Below are 18,517 nucleotides of genomic sequence, written 5' to 3' on the forward strand. Positions count from 1 at the left end.
AAATCCATTTCAGTTTAATATGAGAAACAGCTTGTCTTGAATCATTTGTCACAAATAAACTATTCATGGTTTTAGAGTCTTAACAAAAACAAACTATTGGAAGGCAAGTAGCATATAAGGTAGTCACATATACATGATCTTATACCACTTCATCAAAACTGTAAAAGGTTTTCATGTGACAGATAAATGATAGAATGTCTCCAGTATAGCTTTATTAAGCCCCTGAAAATCAATTTAAGCTCACTGCACGTCACCAACTCAAATACAAAGCCTGCTGCTTATTAAGCTTTAGTGTTTTCCTCCAGTGATGTTTTACTTCTTTACTGAAGCTGGCTAGATTTCACGTGTATTTATTGTCTTGCTTTTATCCAGTTTCATTGACATAGATTTTAAATACTTACATTGTAACATTTTATTCCTTGTAACATACCTGATGCACTTTGCTACTTAACTATGTAGAAAGGTGGGGCATAAATGTCCCAAACTATTTAGCTGAAGAGCATCAACTATCAGAGCAAGTTTTACAATACTTAACAATTCAAATTTTATTATATTGTTATCCCACCCTTCCCACAAAGAGCTCTGGGTGGCATACAGTGAATTTTTTCTACAGCTACATTTTCCACTTAAAATGTTCTGCCTCACATACATAAATATGTGCCCCACTATTCTCACAACCATCGCCCTGAGAGGAAAGTTAGGCAGAAAAGGCGTGACTGGCCCAAGGCCACCCAATGAGCTTTCATGGCATAGGGTTTTGAATCTGATTTTCCCATATCCCAGTCTGATCACTACACCACAATGGTTTTAAAGTTTCACTCTGTGCCATACATTTTATATTGTAATTAAAATATGTTTTAGCCTATGGAAATACAGGCTATGAAATATCTTAAAACTACTACAGAGATTTAATTTTCAAACTCTCCCAAAAAAGAGTAACATGATGATCATTAATAGATTTTCTTCAACATGCCAAAAATAAGTGAGAAAATCTCAAAGAAAGCAAACACAGACCATCACCTTAGTTTTAACTTCCCTTCATACATGCTTCACGCTTTCAGTTGGTATAATTCCATGCTGCAAATGGGCATATATGAAGTCCATTCAGTCAGAGGAAAGATAACGATCAAGGGAAAGAAAGAAGAATATGGCTGCAACCATATAGCAATATTGCTTACATGTACCTTTTTGCAGAGCATAATAATGCTATGTGGAAAGAATTACCATAAACACAGAGAGTGCGTGTGAAGGGGAGATATTGGTCTTAGAATACTGCAAACATATTGCAACTTGTTACTCACTTTGATGTTGATCCTGTAAACTGCATACCTCGGTCCAGTAGGGCATTAGCTGTGAGGCCCTGTTTAACAATCTAGAACACACACAAAACCTTGTCACTATTCTAGAACTTATCTATACCACATGTGTCTTTAAAGTAAGACATCTATTTATACTTTCTCCTGCTCAATAAACATGCCTATATATGTACATTTGGCTTACATGGAAGATATTTATTTTACATTGTTGAAGAAATACGGCTTCCAAATTGGACAATATGGACAAAATAAATATAGATTTAGATACTGAAAAACTAGTGTCTAACTGCTTTTATATGCAGATGATGCAGTGCTACTTTCTCTTTCGCAAACTGGAATAAAATGACTATTATCATGCTTTTATGATTACTGCAAACTAAACAAATTGACCTTGAATTTTGAGAAATTGAAAATCATGTTTTTTGGAAAAGTATGGAAACCCCCAAAATGGAATATAAGAGGTAACTGGATCAAACAAGTTAAATGTTTTAGATACCTAGAAATCCATTTCCACCATAGAACTGGATGGATTTCTCTTAGGAAGGAAACTATAAAATCTGTGAATTGTAATGTACTTGAGTTCATCCATTTCTATTTTACCAAAGGTAACCAATATGTACCTGCGGCCATTAGAGTATTTAATCATAAAATCAGAGCAGGATTGTGGTATGGAGTGCCAATTTGGATTACAGCTTTTAATAAGGAGTTGGAAAGAATACAATTTAACTTTCTACGGAAAATATTGGGCCTTCCCATGTGTGCGCCATATGTGGCCATTTGCCTAGATATTAATCAAAGACTCCTGGAGCATGGATCAATACTATTAAATTTTGATTACATCTACTGTTTAAGATTAATAACGATAGTCTCAGTCTTCTATGTTGTTAAACCACATAGAAGATAAAATTAATTCAATAGGGATCAGTATTGATGGCCTATCTGCCCTTACAGAGAGATCAGCCTTTGCACTGATCAAACAAAGACTCCTTGACATTGAGATGCAAGATCTTAGGAGCCTTGCTAAAGGTAGCTGTTTACCCTTAGACCTGGGGATTTTACCCTATAGGTAAAAGGTATTTTACCTTTTTAATTGCCCCACAATACCATAGAGCCACTAATCCACTTCAGTGTGTTGCCTTCTGCGGTACTCTAAGGGAGATTTCATAAAATACCATATGCTAATAGGCTATGCACCTGTAGTTTGTGGGACTTTTTTTGCATTGTACTTATTATCTGTCGCTCCATACTTCTGAACCATTGTTGAGAGAGCATGTAGGAAAATCTGATGAATGCAAAATCCTTTTTCTGCTATCATCTTGGAACCAAATAGTGACTGAAACTGTGGCTAAATTTTTGTACCTTGCATCTATGAGGCAAGTAATGTATTAACAGACTGAGCCATGATTGTTTGGATATTTCCTTCTTTTTCTGTTTTTAGTATGATTGTTATACCAATAAAGGTTGCTGTTATATTGAAAAACTAAAACATAAATGCTATGCAGCATATTTTTACTTTTATTTTTTAGTTTCCAAGTAACATATACTGTATAACCTTCTGTTTCCCTGGCACCACCTGTATATCTAGCTTTTAAAATGTATTATTTTCTTCACTGCATTCTGATATTCAAAACAGAAACTCATCATAAAAACAGTTTACTTTTACAAAAACACAATGAGGAACAGCAGCCTACTTCAATGTAAGTCCAATGAAATCTGGGGCAGTGTTTTCCAACCTGTGGGTCAGGATCCAAAAGTGGGTCAGAAAGCCTCTGAAAGATCACAAGCCAGCCTTTCCTAATGGTGAATCCAACCCCTTCCATCCTTCTCTGTTTTACCTCTTTCCAACTCACCTTCACATCTCCTCTCCTTCTTTGTTATAGTAACAAGAAAAAAGCCATCAGGCAACTAAAAACTTAATTGTAGTAGCTGAAAAGAGGGGAGGCTGAAGAGTAGGAGGGAGCTGTTCAGCATATCACAGGTATATATGTGTGAATAGCCTCTGCCTTGGTGCTCCTCCTTCAGCAGCCCAACCTCTTGCCCAGCCCCTGGCACCGCTTCACTGCGGTGGAAGATGTACTCCATTGCTCCTCTTTCCACTAAACATTTCACCACCACCTGCAATCTTCATGTATCTCCTCAATCCATTACGCCCCAAGCATGCATCCTTAAGCTCTGGCTCTGCCCAGCTGGCAGAGGATGAGGAGGCTGGGATTCATGGCAGGGGCAACTGCACCCTTTGTGTGATGTGTGTTGCTTTCTCAAAAACACCTGGTCGCTTTATAAAATAAAATGCTGGAACAGAGGGGCTGCCAAGCTCAATGTAAATTTGGATGTATGCGTCTCCATCTGGAAAAGGTTGGGATCTACCCTCCTAGGGAAACAGAGCCTGTCTCAGTCCATTTCTGACCTTCTTGGACATGCATTGTTAACCTGAGAGCTCTCCAAGGTCCTGTAGCTGGCGGTGGTCAAGCCAGCAACCTGTTTCTGTATACCTGTTCCCTGAATCTTTGGCTGACTTTTGTTTCTGGAATACTGTTCTTGAAATAATGTTGCCTTGTCCCCATAGGCCCCTGCCTGAAACTGTACAACTCTGATATCTTTTTCTAATATTTAATGTCTAATGTGCCACATTGCTGCTAAAAACTGTGTATTATTCATTCTCTGGATAAAATTTAGCCATAAAAAGCAGCCACTGAAAAACACATCCTCCCCACATATTGATTGCCTAATTTGTTGACTTCATTTTACCTTAAAGGATGGAACAGAGAGTTGCTCAAAAGACGATGAGCTTTCTTCACTAGTTGGAGTCTCTAGGTCTAATGGTCGATGTAACGAGGATTTAGAAGTTCGTTTATTTGTTGGATGCTTTACTGACCAGTTGACAACCTGATATTGGGTAAGGTAGTTTTGATAACAGTTCATTACAGGCTGCTGGGAAGTGATCTGTTCATTCCCTGGAGCCTTCTCAGCTTCTATAACATATAAATGTTCTACAAGTTCATCTTCTCCCCCCAAAGCAGAAACAAATGAAGCTAGAGAAGGATGTGTTCTCATTGATAAACTCTTTGGATCCTGACTAGCTTCTCCATGTAATGTAGTAGTTAAGGGTCCTTCTACACTGTGATACATAGAACCTCTCCCATAATCGATCTGCTTGGCTTGCTTTTTCTTCTTTTTTCTTCCAGGATAGGTTCCTGGACCTTCATCACTGCTTATGGGTTCAAAATCCTCAGCTGCTGAGAAATAGGCTTCACTATCAGCCATTGACATGCTGGAGTCCATGGAGCGATACTGATGAAATGAATTTGAGTCAGCAGAAGGGGTATAAGGGAAAGAACCAAAGCTTCTCCTTTGCTTAGGAGAATCCAAGATATTTTCATCACTACAAGAAACATCACTACTAAACTGAACACCAGCTGGAACAGGTTGCTTGTCTCCATAGAAGGCTGCAGTAAGACTTTTGGTACTCCCAAGTCGAGTAGAACATACTGATGCCTGACGTTTTAAAGGAGATCTAAGAGGGGATTGACCAACAGGCCTCTCTTGGGAGTTAGGAGATACAGGACTACTTCCTGAACCCTCTGCCACAGTACTAAGCAACAAAAACAAGAGAGAGAGGAGAAAAAGAACATTTTCATCTATAACAATATCAATTTGCACAGAATTCATATTAGCAAATTCATGTGATGTTACAATTAATTCAAAGTTATTTTTAACTTACTCTTTGAAGTACAATCTGCAAATACAGGTGTTAACAGTCCATCAAGCCATAGTAACTGCTTGGCCCCCAATTATTGCAATAGCATTTAAATCCCAGTTATATCTATGCACATGACACACACATGGTCTTTACTGTAAATAAGCCATTATTATTGTTGTTTCTTTATTGCAAGGCAGAGTTGCACACAGGAAGCATATAATAATATAAAATATGTAACCAAGTAGATACGATTATGCAGACAGACTGGGCAATCCGCCTGAATACTAATATCTAAATTTTCAGTCCACTCAATTGCAGCTGGGGAGAGTACAAAGAGCTCTGTCACATCTCCCTGGGAAGCATGATGCTCACACTTCTGTGACAGATGGAAAACAGTTTGACAAGCTGCACCACATCACATTTGGCTTCTAGTGCCAAGAACGCCTCTTGTCATGAATGTAGTTCTATTCTGTGACCTGTAGTTGCCTCATTGCTAATGCACTGCTATCTCTGTAGTAAGTAGTAACTAACTGAAGCATATTTATGCCTGGTCTCAGAAAGTCAAGGTCGTGAGCCTGTCTCCTGATGATTATGTATGCACCTGCAGAAAGGGGTATGGGAATCACTCTCTGATGGGAGGAAAAATTTGCTGCTTGGTGCTATTGTATTTGAATGCATAACGGTTAAGATAAAGGCTATAAGTATAGGGCAAGAGCCCACCGTAATCAGTTTTCACAAGAACCATCTTGCCCTATGGAAGTCAGTATTACAATAAAGTCAGTATTTCAATAAAGTCTATTCACTAAATGGTCTGAACTACCGGGAACTTGGAAAGCATTTTGCCCTATTTAAACAACAGGTCTGCAGAATTGTCAAAGCCAATTCACATTCGCTTAGCCATCTTCCAAAAAATGTGAAAAAACCACAGCAACAACAGAAGACTGTGCCATATAGTAGCATTATATCTTATCTACACTCCTGATATACTGCCTTTTTATTTTCTATATCCAATGATCTGCATTGGGGAACAAAAAATGTCAACAGAAGCAGCACACTTACCATCCATGGATATCATCTCTTTTTGCACCTGCCAAGAATTCTTTTTGCCCCAAGTTGTCCTCAGCTGCAGAAGGGCTTTCCCTCTCACCTGCAAGCAAGGGAAGTGCAGCACTAGAGCTACTATTCTCCTCTGAAGAGGATGAAGAACTGTGAGATCGCAGTGGTACTTGTAAATTCAGGTGCTGAGATTTTCTTTCCAATTCTATTCCCATAGGTCGACACTCCCATTCTTTCCTTTTAACACCATTTGCTTTGCCTAAGAAAGCAGATACCAAATATTGGATAATACAGGCAACAGAACTGGCATTGCTCTATGGTAGACAATTGTCGAGCACAGTTTTTGTTTAGTACACAGTTCTTGTGAATGTGCAAAAATGCTAAAGTGAGTAGCAAGCAATGAAATAATCTTAAAGTCTCAAATAACAATAACGTTATAATCTTCAAGTTTTTTCATTATAAACTGCACATCTAGTGTAACTGTAATGTTACATAGCTATGAATGATTTCTGTTATTTTTTTATCCATAACTGTGTTATGAGTGCTTGAGAAATAATTTACTTTAAAAGACTGCAAAATATATTAACAGTTTCCTATATATACACAAATGTACAGATTACCATCTATAGTCTTTGGAAGTTCTTTGGTAATAATCCATTCTCCTGGTTGTAGTAAAGATTGTCCATAAAACATATCAGATTCTGCACTTGTACTTGAAAAAGCAGAACTACTTGAGGGGGTCAAATCTTCAAGCTTGAAGAAGTCTAATCCCGACACTGTGCCACCAAAAAATCTACAGCCACCAAGACAGCCACATTTGTTCTTGCTTCTCTTATTCTTTATATTATCATCTGACCATAAAAACCATAACCTGAGAAATAAAAAATTAACATATTCATATGATCAATATTTAAGCTTAACTGGAAGATCCAATTCCAATTAGCTCTTATTATTATCAAAATTTACTTAAGAACGTCATTTACGATTTAAAGAAACATATTAGTCTACATTTTATTCATTCTACAGAGAAAGACCCAATATTCTTATAAAAACTATTGCCAGTTGTTCTAAATTATGCCTATTTATTTTATTTATATTTTACTTCGCAATCTGATCAGGACCCAAAGCAGCTTTTCCCCTTCTCCACAACCCTCACTACAATAGCCTTCTGAAGCCAGAGATTGTAATGGACCCAAAGTCACCATACAATTGTACATGGAACACTGGGAATTCAAATCCAGTCATTTAAGATCTTAATCTAGCACTATGCCATGCCAGCCATCATTATTCACCTATCTGTTCAGCATGCCAGCACTTGCACATTTGTCCATACCATACCTCTTAGTTCTGCTGTCATGAGTTTCCAAAAAATGTCTCTGGACTTCATGTTTAGAATGATGGTCTGCTGCTAACGCAATGTCAGCGGTGATGAGACCCAAACTGACTGACCCTGCTTCAAGCCAGTATGCTCTTCGTAGCACTGCTGGTTGAAGACCAACTCTGCAATTATTCACTTGTTCAATGTATTGTCTCAGATGGAAGTCTTGAATGGCTGCACTTATACCTTCACGAACAGACTGGTTGTGTAGATTACAATTAGCAATGCGTATAGCACCCATCTAAAATAGTTTTAAGAAAACAGAAGCAAAGTATTTATTGTTCAATGGAGACATTTTTCCCCTAACAAGAGACCCCCTCCCAAAGAAAATTCTAGAAGACTCTGGAAATTTGTAGCTCTATCTTCCTGTTGAAGTACAGGTAAGTGAAACAAACAAAAGTTAGCTGCTATCAAATTGTAATCGGGCAAGAAATTAATTTACATGACCTCACTCATTCTGATGGATATGAGCCCCTTTTCCAGCTTATATAGAAATTCCCTATTGGGATGATGCAAACTGAATAACAGAGTAATATTTAAGGTATTTTTAGAAATAGGATGAAATAAATGAGGCATCTGTTGATTAAGCCTTTTGAAAATGAAAGATTTAAACTTTGTTCCTACACCCTGCAGTAACATAAAAAAAATTCTGCACACAATGTGTACATATTTAATACTTTGCAAAAATGTTCTTCTACCTGAATGAATATGCTAAAAAGATATAATTCTACAAAAATAGGCTATGTGTTCTACACCTAAACTATCATGTTCTTTTCAAAAATTGAAACATTTGCAATGAACCCCAAAATAAAGTTATATATATAAAAAATCCTACCTTTATATTTGTGGCACATCCATGCTCTACAATATACATATCTGCCCCATCTACTGCTACGCGAGTCATAGTGTACTTTAATTCATCAGAAGTTGGACAAGGGCCAGAGATGCAGGTCATCTAAAAAAGATTTGATACAGAAAACTAAATTATATATTTTGTTTGCTATATGTTAACTAGCCTTCAGCAAACCAATAATGATAGAGATGAGAACACTGACTAATCATTTGCAAATTAGGATGTATACAAACTATTTACACCTTCTAAACTGAGAAACAGACAACCTCAGGATCTTATTTTTAAGGAGAATACTTTAGCTTTCAAAATGTCTTGACTCCCTTATCCCTTAAACACCAGAACTGTTTTTTCATGTCCCATGAATGCCTCATATGCCCCACAAATGAAAAGTTGGCATAAATGTGAAGAAATAGCCGTACAATTTATCTTGGAAAATGTTATGGACTCCACTTGTAAACTAGAAGTAACATTAACATAAAAAGTGGGGAAACTGAGATCTGAAGGAAAATTTGCTGTATTAATGATAAGCTAAAAAACTAAAGAGGCAACTGCTTGACAAGTCTCCAATTTCTATCTCAGACTTAGGTCACTGATGCACCTAAAGGTGACAGGAATGCTTTATCTAAACTGGACCATTTCAGATTACAGATGTAGGTTCACATGACAATATTCTTCCATGGGATAAAATCTCAATATATAGACAAGTAACATACCAAAGGCAAGAAGGCCAGACTCTTTTACATGATATGTTAGTTTTTTTACATGTAAGACTTATACAGATATAAAGCACCAGTGTGACAGTGGCTAGGGTGGTGGACTAGGAACTGGGATACCCAGGTTTTAATCTCCACCTAGCCACTGAAGTCTGCTGGGTGACTTTGGGCCAGTCATACTGTCACAGCCTAATCTACCTCTGTGGAGAAAAAATGGAGTAGTGGAAAATTATCTAAGTCAGTCCAGGTCACCATGAGCAAGAATGGCAGGTTATAAATGAAGGAAGTAAATAAATAAATGTTAGTCATATACACCTGGCATTTGCAATCTGAAAGGGAATATTCCAGAAACTAGGTTAGCTACTCATCTGCTGTTCAGGCCACAGGCCTAGTAAAGGAAATCACTAGGCTATCTGATTTATACACAGTGGAGTTTTAACAATCCTTCGATGAACATAAAGGCGTATGAAGCCAAGCTTTAGTTGGCTAAAACCCTGGGGATAATCATATGTTTGCAAGCCTTATCACTATAAGTAATTGGCTAAAACATTTTTTTGTCCATATTATCAGAATACTAAAGACAAAGTCTCTAAAAATATTCTAAAAGATATCCTGTGCATCAACCACCAACAGGTTTGAAAAAGACAAACTTGCACACTACTGCACAATGGGGATTGTGGCCCACCTCATACTCATTGTGGCCAGAGTCAGGGGAGCCATGAATGGCAGTCAATCACACTCATCCATTTGGGGATGGCAGTGGCCAGGCTTCCAACAGTGAGTCCTTCTCTGGCTCCTGCCAACCATGGCAAGAAGCCCAGAGGAAGAAAATGAGGCAAATAGGGCTGCACAAGTCCAGACACTGCAGTTGCAACAGCCAATTATGTCACTGGCCAGCAACAGGCATCTCAAGGCCTTGTACGATGGGACAAAATATTGCAGGGCTGGGTGGGCCAGAAAGGAGTGGCAGAAGCCACCAAGGAGGGAACCTCCAGCAGCTCTACATGAGCTGCAGACCTGAAGGTAAGGAGCCCAGCCTTTCTGGCAGTGGTAGGAGAGGGTACAAATAACAGGGTCAAATCAGGATGGTGGAAAGACAAGGTGGATATAGGCAAGCTGTGACCTGGAACCTCATGGGCAGGCTCTGAGCAAGAGGGCAAGAAAAAGGGGTTGGAACACCCCCTCTTATGGCTACCATGGGGGGCAGGGAAAGCTGGAATTGAGGCCAGACTGGTGGGGTAGAATCCAGAAATCCCATATATGGATGTCTTCTACATCTGACTGGAGAGACAGACTGGGCTCTGACAAGGATGAAAGAGGAGATGCAGAGTCAATCTAGGGAAGGACCAGGACCAGGGTGCCAGAACCTCTTCTCCTTCCCAATTCTGAGGCTGGTAGGTGAGACACCCTCTTTGATGACAACGGAAGACTGGAAGCCTGCTTCAGTGGTGGAGAAAGCTCACAGTGTGTGATGTTTCTTAGGTTACACTTTCACTATAGGTCACAGCTAGAGAATACCAGACTATAGCAAAGAACATTACCTTTGATTCACAGAAGCGGTGATCAATTCCATGCTGACATGTGATTACAGATTTTGGCCTTTCCAGCTCAAATTCACGACATACCACGTGGAACACAAATGTCTGTCCCCATTCAAGCAGGCATGCAAGCTACAATTACAGAGGAACACTCTGACATCAAAGAATGAATCACATTAAAGAGGTCTAACATAATTGAACTGACTTCAAAGAGGGCCTGACAGGTTTCAATCAGCTGATTCTCACACCTGTTCTGTAAGATAATTTAATGTCTTAATTGAAATTGCTAATTTCTGTTTTACATCCTTGAAGTATTACGTCAAACAACCATTTTCACTGAAAAGAATCCACTTCAGCAATTTCTAAAGAAAATATCCTCTTTTAAAGAGAATAGTTTTATTATTATTAAATCGAATATTTATGGTTTCCAATTCCTGCAACTGATTTTACAGCATTAACATCTGTAGAATGGAAAACTCATTTCTTTAGGATGGTTTAAAACAGTATCCCAAGCATTTTCCCAAATATTCTCTACCCACAAAATTAGTTGCAAGTTACTTTATTTCAGAAATTCACTTCTACTGGAAGAGTCTTCACTATTTTCATATGAAACAATACTTTAACAAGATTCAGAAGGTAGTTGTGTTGGTCTGCAGCAGAACAGCTCGATTCAAGACCAGTAGCACCTTTAGCGACCTTTTTTTTTTTTAAAGATAAGCTTTCAAAAGTCAAAGCTTCCTTAGTCAGGTTTCTTGAAAACTTATACCTTAAAAAATCATATGAGTCTCTAAGGTACTACTTGATTTGAATCTAAGTTTCTTATCCCTAGCCAACATTTTGCTGTGCAGAATTCTTTAGTAAGCACATTATTATAGTCAACCATGCTTTTCTCATTTGAAGTATATTTCACAGAAACTGAAATACTAAACATAATGGTTTTTCATGCAACACTAGACTGTTAGATAAAATCAGTTTTTCTTGTAGTGAAAAAGGAAGAATGGGGTTTCCTCTGACCACCAAAAGGCTATGGTGGGGATGACAAGGCATGTATAAACACATATGGGCAAAAAAACATGTAGGATTGAGCCTGTAATAAAGTGCAGAATTGGGTGTGACTGAACAAAAAAGCTCACTGAATTTCTATACATTTGAAATCTGGATGGTACAGAATGCAATGGGCAGACAAATTCTCTGCAAGCCTTTTGATTTTGGCCACTTTATTGATGGTAATCCAAAATATGTTGTACCCTCTCAGTACAAAAACTGGCAATGGTGTATTCATCTTGACACCATTTTACTGGTTCTGTCCAAAATATATGTGGGTGGAAAATGTCTTCAAGTCACAGTTGACTTATGGCTACCCTGTGGGGTTTTCAAGGCAAGAGACATTCAGAGATGCTTTGCTTCTGCATCATAACCTTGGTATTCCTTGCAGATCTGCTATCCAAATATTAGCCATGGCTGACCTTGATTAGCTTCTGTGATTGATGAGGTTAGGGCATCAGAAATACATTGATTTCAGGAAAACATTGTATAGCTATTTACCAATCCAATTTAAATAAAATGGAAATTATAGCCAGCCCAAGTAATGAATATTGGTTTCCTGGTAAATCACAGGAAATTAAAGAACAGTCTGAACTTTTTTTGATACACATGCTGTTGGTCCACCATAGTTAAACTGGAGGATGATAACAAGTTACACCCATGATTATTACGTTCAGAAATTTGAACCACTGTTCTCATTCTGGTTCTGTTCAGATTCCTATCTCAACATTTCACTTTAACATGAATTTAGAGCTACAACCTATGTCAGACAGCAGAGAATTCTACAGGAATTCCCATCAATATTTGGTGCTTTAAGCAGGGGTCCCCAACCTCCAGACCGGGGACCAGTACTGGGTCATGGCCTGTTTGAAATGGGTTGCGCAGCCTCACAACCCCCTGCAGCCCCCCCCCACGGTGCCTCCTCTTCCCACCCCCCCCTCCCCGTTTTCACCATTTTAAGGCCAGGGAAGGGAAGGAGGCAAAGGCAGCGTCACTCGCTGCTGCAGTTTTCCCGCCCATCAGCTGATTGGCAGGGGGGGGTTGTTGGCCTGGGAGGCACTTCATGGCCCCTTCCTCAGCCTTAAAATGGTGAAAACGGGGGGAGGAGGAGGCTGAGAGGCTGCACGGGGGGCAAAGGAGGGAGGAGGAAACACCACGGAGGGGGCAGGGGGAGGCCAAATTGGGTGCCCCCACCCTGCCAGCCCTGGGGCCATGGTCAGCAGACCAGCACTGGGGCCGGTCCCCGGGGCCAAAAAGGTTGGGGACCACTGCTTTAAGAAACAAACAACCAAGCTTAAATAAATGCATTCTAATCTAATCTCTCAGGCAATTTTCAAGCTTTATGCTTCAATATATCAAAAGTGATGCAAGGAAAAGCCATAAATGTATCCCAAGTTGTGTACCTGCGGAACCGTAACCTTAGCTGTCAGACTTCCAGCTTGCACATCAATCAACCATGCATATTCTAACAAGTCACTTCCCAGTGGCAAACCTTCAGCTGAAAACATAGCATGGGCCCGTAGTTGCAGACCCGAAAGACTGATATGTCCCTCTCGAAGTACTTCATCCACAGGGGGTCTCTAATAAGAATGAAAAATTTCTCCATTGAACATATAGCTAAAATGATTTTCACATTAACTAGCTAGAATTAGTTATATGACCATTAGAGAGTGGTACTTTTTCTATGAAATAAAGAACTAAATATTCACTAATATGTAAAGTTACATTTTTGTCATTCAAACTGCCTACTGCAAAGAAAAGAAAAATCAAATCAAGAATTTTTTTTGTATACCAATAATGTCAACCAACCTTTGATTTTTGGCCCACATAGTTAATATACATGTATTTAATGTCACAAGGTCATCAGAATCAGTGTAATATAGCCTTTATGATAATATAGAAATGTCTCTGTAGTAGCTTTAACCATAGTGTCAATATTAAATCATTGTGATAATACCCAAATAACAATTTCAGTATGTAGGATTCACAGTGACATTTGATAAAATGTCACTTGCAAAGCCATGTGGCCTACAGTTGGCTGATTTCTCCCTATCTTCAATAACTCTTTTCTGTTCAAAGCAAGACTCCCTGTGCAATATTGCAGAGGCCCAGCTTATCCCACTTGGATATCATAGACTTTGCTTAACTCCTGGATGGAAACTGCCCCACAAAGCATCTGGAGTTTATTAGTTTGACTTGAATCGTTCTTATTTTCCTGTTTGAATATAATTACATCAGCTATTTTCTACATTTAGAAAGTTAACCAACTAATTAAAAATCTTTGCTATTTAGGCTGCCATATTATACCCAAATTCCTTTACAAGTGGAAATAACATACTTATTATTATTTGTTTATTTATATTCCGCCCATTCCCCCTTAGGTGCTTAGAGCAGAGTACAACATAAATAATAAAATCACAGTAAAATCACAACAGCATGATAATAAAAAATCCCAATTACAATATGTAGTACAACAGAATGCTCCAGCAGGACAATATAATAAGATGGTGTAGCAGGACAATACATTCTGCTCGGAAGCAGGCAACCAAAGCAGCAAACGGTTCTTACAATGAGGTAATGTATTAAAAACCACTGCACTGAATTAGCTATGCTGCCTTCCTAGACACTTTCAGGTCAAGCAACAGATGGAAAGGAATTTTCTGATTTGCATTCAGAATAATGATAGGAGAGAAACACACTATAATGATAACAGAACTGTCACTTAGGTATGATTTTCTCAGTGGTTTTCCTTCAAGTCCCTTTGAAAGCATGTAATCTGAGAAAAAACCTAAATGACAGCCTGAATTAATTTTAAAATAATGAATTGGCACGAACAGGCATATTACCTGGTAGTTGTCATTCAAAAACAAATTCACTGGTGATAACACAAGTTGCAACATTGTCTCCTTGTATCCTTTTTTCATCTCAAAGCATAGTCTTTCGAAGAAAACTGTAGGACATTCAGGACCATCACTGCTGCAATGCTGGAGTTTAAATCACACAAAAAAAGTCAGTGGGAAGATGTTCACTGGAACATCAAAAGTTGCCAAGATATGAGAGAGATAGACAGGTTGCTTACCTGTACCTGTAGCTCTTCGAGTGGTCATCTGTGCATTCACACTCATGGGATAGAGCGCCTGCGCCGATCCCCGAATCAGTACCTAAAAAGCCTGGGATTTTTTCGCGTTCGGCACCAACAGGCATGCGCAGGCGTCCCAGTGTGCATGCTCGCCGGCGCCAGCGCAAGGATCCCACCAGTTCCTTCCTGACCGCTGGAAGCCCCTACTGGAGGGAGACCGTCAGCAGTGGGGAAGGAGGACGGGTAGTGTGAATGCACAGATGACCACTCAAAGATCTACAGTTACAGGTAAGCAACCTGTCTATTTCCTTCGTGGTCTCTGTGCTTCACACTCATGGGAGATTAGCAAGCAAGACATACCTGGAAGCGGGAAGATGGTCAACCAGAAGAAACAGCTTGCAGCACCGCAGCTCCCAAACGAGTCCTCTGTTGAGCATGCACGTCCAGCGCGTAGTGCTTCATAAAGGCATGCGGAGAGGACCAGGTGGCAGCCTTGCAAATGTCCGTCAGGGAAATGCCTTTCAGGAACGCCACCTACGTCGCCATTGCTCTTGTAGAGTGTCCGCGAATAGGCCCAGGTAATGGCTTCTTAGCCAACAAATAACATAGTTTAATAGTCTCAGTGAGCCATTTTGAAAGCCGCTGAGACGAGATTCTGGAACCTAACTTAGGAGCAGCATAAGAAACAAAAAGATGCTGGTCCTTACAAAAATTCTCGGAGCGACTCAAATAAAACAATAACGCACGCTGAACATCTAAAGCATGCAACCTACGTTCCTCATCCGAGGAAGGTGTAGGATAAAACGTGGGCAACCAAACTTCTAAGTTAAGGTGGAACTGAGAAACCACCTTGGGGAGAAAGGAAATATCAGGAGCTAAGGACACTCCTGAAAAGCTAAATATGGGTAGTTACAACGCATAGCCGTGAGCTCCCCTGCACGGCGTGCTGATGTGATGGCTACCAAAAAAGCAGTCTTCCAAGATAGGAGCTGTAACGAGCATGTGGCCATCGGCTCAAAAGGACGCCGAGTCAGCCTGTCCAACACTAGGGTCAAATCCCACAACTGTGGGGGTGATCTCGAAGAAGGATGAAGCCTAAGGAAACCCTTCAAAAATCTCTTAGAATGAGGGTGTGCAAAAACTGAATGCCCCTCCACTGGTTCATGGAATGCAGATATTGCCACCAGATAAACTTTAATGGAGGAAAAAACAAGGCAAGCATCCACCAGAGATAACAAAAACTCAAAAATAACTGGCAGTCCCACCCTCTGGGCTTGTAGGATCAACTAAAAACTGAAGAAACTTCCGCCACTTCCTATCATAAGAAGTGCGGGTAGACAGCTTCCTGCTATTCAGGAAAAAGTGTTGGACTCTGCTGGAGAACTCACAAAGTCGATGAACCACGCTGTCAGCTTCAGATGGGGCACGTTGTGATGGAATACATGACCGTCCTGAGCTGACAGAAGATCCGGTTCCACCGGAAACTGGTAAAAGACCCCCCTCACCAGTTGGAGCAAGATCAGGAGCCAGTTCTGCCGAGGACACCACGGAGTCACCAGGATGCAGCATGGTCTCTCTCTTGCGATCTTGTTGACCACCCTTGTCAATAGTGGCAGAGGTGGGAACAGATATAGCAACCGACCTTCCCACGGGAACAGCAGACCGTCTCCCAACGACTCTGGATCCGAGCCCCCTCTGGAGCAGAACAGAGGACACTTCTGGTTCTTGGCTGTGGCAAAGACATCCACCTGAGAATACCCCCAGAGCTGAAACACGGGTTGAAGGAAGCGCCACTGTATCTCCCACTCATGCGGGGAAGCCACACCCCTGCTGAGGGCGTCTGCTTGCAGGTTGAGCACCCCTGGGAGATGTGCAGCCTTCACAAAGATGTCATCGTCCAGGCACTCCAAGCACAGTTCCAGTACCAGCGCACAGAGCCATCGAGAAACTGTCCCTCCCTGTCTGTTGATGTAACACAGGGCAGTGGTATTGTCCGTAAGCAGAGCAACAACCTTCCCCGCCACAATGGGGCAGAAAGATGGAAGAGCAAAATGAACTGCCAGCAGTTCCAGGTAATTTATATGGCAATGAGTCAATTTCAAAGGCCAAGGGCCCCCCACACACAGAGTGTCCATGTGGGCCCCCCAACCCCATAAAGACGCATCTGTTGTGATCATCACTGTTGGTACAGGTAGGTGGAAGGGAGCTCCCTGACAAATGTTGTCCTTTGATTTCCACCACTGCAGTGTTTGAAGTGTCACAGACCTCTTGAGGTGAGTCCCTTAACGGTCGAAACTGACAAAGAAACCAAAGTTGTAGGCCTCTCATCCTCAGCTTCACAAAGATCAGCACGCTTGTAGTCGCCGCCATCAGCCCCAGCATCCGCTGCAGCTGCTGCGCCATGCCCCACTATCGACTCTGCAGAAGTTCGACAAGGTTGATAATGTCCATCGCTCACTGCTGAGGCAGGAAAACGCGATAAAGGTTCGTATCCAGCAAAGCCCCTATGAACTGAACTGTCCGTGATGGAGTAAGGTGTGATTTCTCCAAATTGATCTGCAGACCCAAGGTGTGAAGACGACGAAGAGTGGTGGCAATATGATTTGACAAACTTTCCTCCAGCAGCTCCAAGAAGGAGCCAATCGTCGATGTATGGAAAGACGACTATCCTTTGAAGCCGGAGGTGGGCAGTCACAATGCTCATCATCTTCGTGAACACCCGAGGTGCAGTGGACGGGCTGAACGGAAGGGCCTTGAACTGGAAGTGTTGAGAACCTACTGCAAACTGAAGGAAGCGTCTGAACGGAGGATGAATGCTGACATGGAAGTAGGCACCCTTGAGGTCCAGCATTGCCATCCAGTCCCCTTGGTTGATGAGGGGCAGAATTGTTTGCAGAGTGGACATTCTGAACTCCTGGTACAGAATAAACTTGTTCAGTTTCCAAAGGTCCATGATTGGTCTCAAACCCCCGTCCCACTTGGGACCCAGGAAGTACCGAGATTAGAAGCCTCCCAACCTGGCCTCCACCGGGACCCGTTCTATGACGTGTTTCTGTAGGAGGTTGCTCACCTCCACCAGCAGAGGTGGGGAAGGGGGTGTGGTGATTACCACAGATTGGTTCGGAATCTGAGCAAAATCTATTTTGTAGCCTTCCGCGACGATGGACTCCTAGGCCGACAGGAATGGGCGGAGGTGGAAAGATGAAGAAGAAGTGGGGACGGTGACAAGTGATACCAGAAAGTCAAAGGCCCTGCTTTTGAGGGCAAGCGCCCTTGGACTTGCCGCTGGACTGTGCAGAAGCGTAGCGGTTTCTATTGTTCCCCCTGTATGGGGACCTACTCTCAGGTTGGCAGAGCGAGGTCTCCATGCTGTTCCGGGGAAAACTTCTGATATGGCTTCTTTGACCACTGTTTGATATGGCTTCTTTGTTCCACTGTTTTGGTTTCGTAGCTCTGGAAGATGCCAGGACACCCAGGTTCCTGGAAGTTTTTATACTTTTATCCATTTCCTGGAGTGCATTGTCAGTGGTCGAGCTGAAGAGACCTTCGCCCTCGAAGGGCAGATCTTCAACGAAGGCCCTGGTGTCTTTCTGGAGGGCCGTTGACCTGAGCCAGGAGTGGCGTCGGAGACAGACAGCAGAAGTGATGGTTCTTGCTGAGACGTCCACCATATGCTTGGCTGCAGGCAGTTGTTGTTTGGCTACAGCAAAGCCTTCCTTCTGCAACTTCTTTGCAGCAGACCTCTTCTCCTCACTCAGGGAAGACAAGAGGGGGGTAAGTTGTTCCCACACTGAGTATTGGTATCTAGCCATCCACGCAGCATAGTTAGATACCTTTACT

The 18,517-nt window shown here is 41.2% G+C and overlaps 1 protein-coding gene across 6 annotated transcripts in view; it reads right to left on the reverse strand.

Moving 5' to 3' along the window:
- Window positions 1-18,517, reverse strand: part of BLTP1 (bridge-like lipid transfer protein family member 1) — a 196,051-nt gene that overhangs the window by 118,371 nt on the left and 59,163 nt on the right. For all 6 annotated transcript variants that reach the window (XM_060246834.1, XM_060246833.1, XM_060246831.1 and 3 more), the window contains exons 22-30: window positions 14,445-14,582; window positions 13,002-13,178; window positions 10,558-10,686; window positions 8,286-8,405; window positions 7,411-7,691; window positions 6,693-6,943; window positions 6,076-6,331; window positions 4,065-4,908; window positions 1,302-1,372 (exon numbers count right to left, since the gene is read on the reverse strand). In XM_060246834.1, coding sequence (XP_060102817.1) covers window positions 1,302-1,372; window positions 4,065-4,908; window positions 6,076-6,331; window positions 6,693-6,943; window positions 7,411-7,691; window positions 8,286-8,405; window positions 10,558-10,686; window positions 13,002-13,178; window positions 14,445-14,582 — 2,267 coding nt within the window. The remainder of the gene's footprint in view (window positions 1-1,301; window positions 1,373-4,064; window positions 4,909-6,075; window positions 6,332-6,692; window positions 6,944-7,410; window positions 7,692-8,285; window positions 8,406-10,557; window positions 10,687-13,001; window positions 13,179-14,444; window positions 14,583-18,517) is intronic.

The sequence above is a fragment of the Heteronotia binoei genome, chromosome 9, assembly GCF_032191835.1.
Source record: "Heteronotia binoei isolate CCM8104 ecotype False Entrance Well chromosome 9, APGP_CSIRO_Hbin_v1, whole genome shotgun sequence".
In the NCBI taxonomy this organism is placed as follows: domain Eukaryota; kingdom Metazoa; phylum Chordata; class Lepidosauria; order Squamata; family Gekkonidae; genus Heteronotia; species Heteronotia binoei.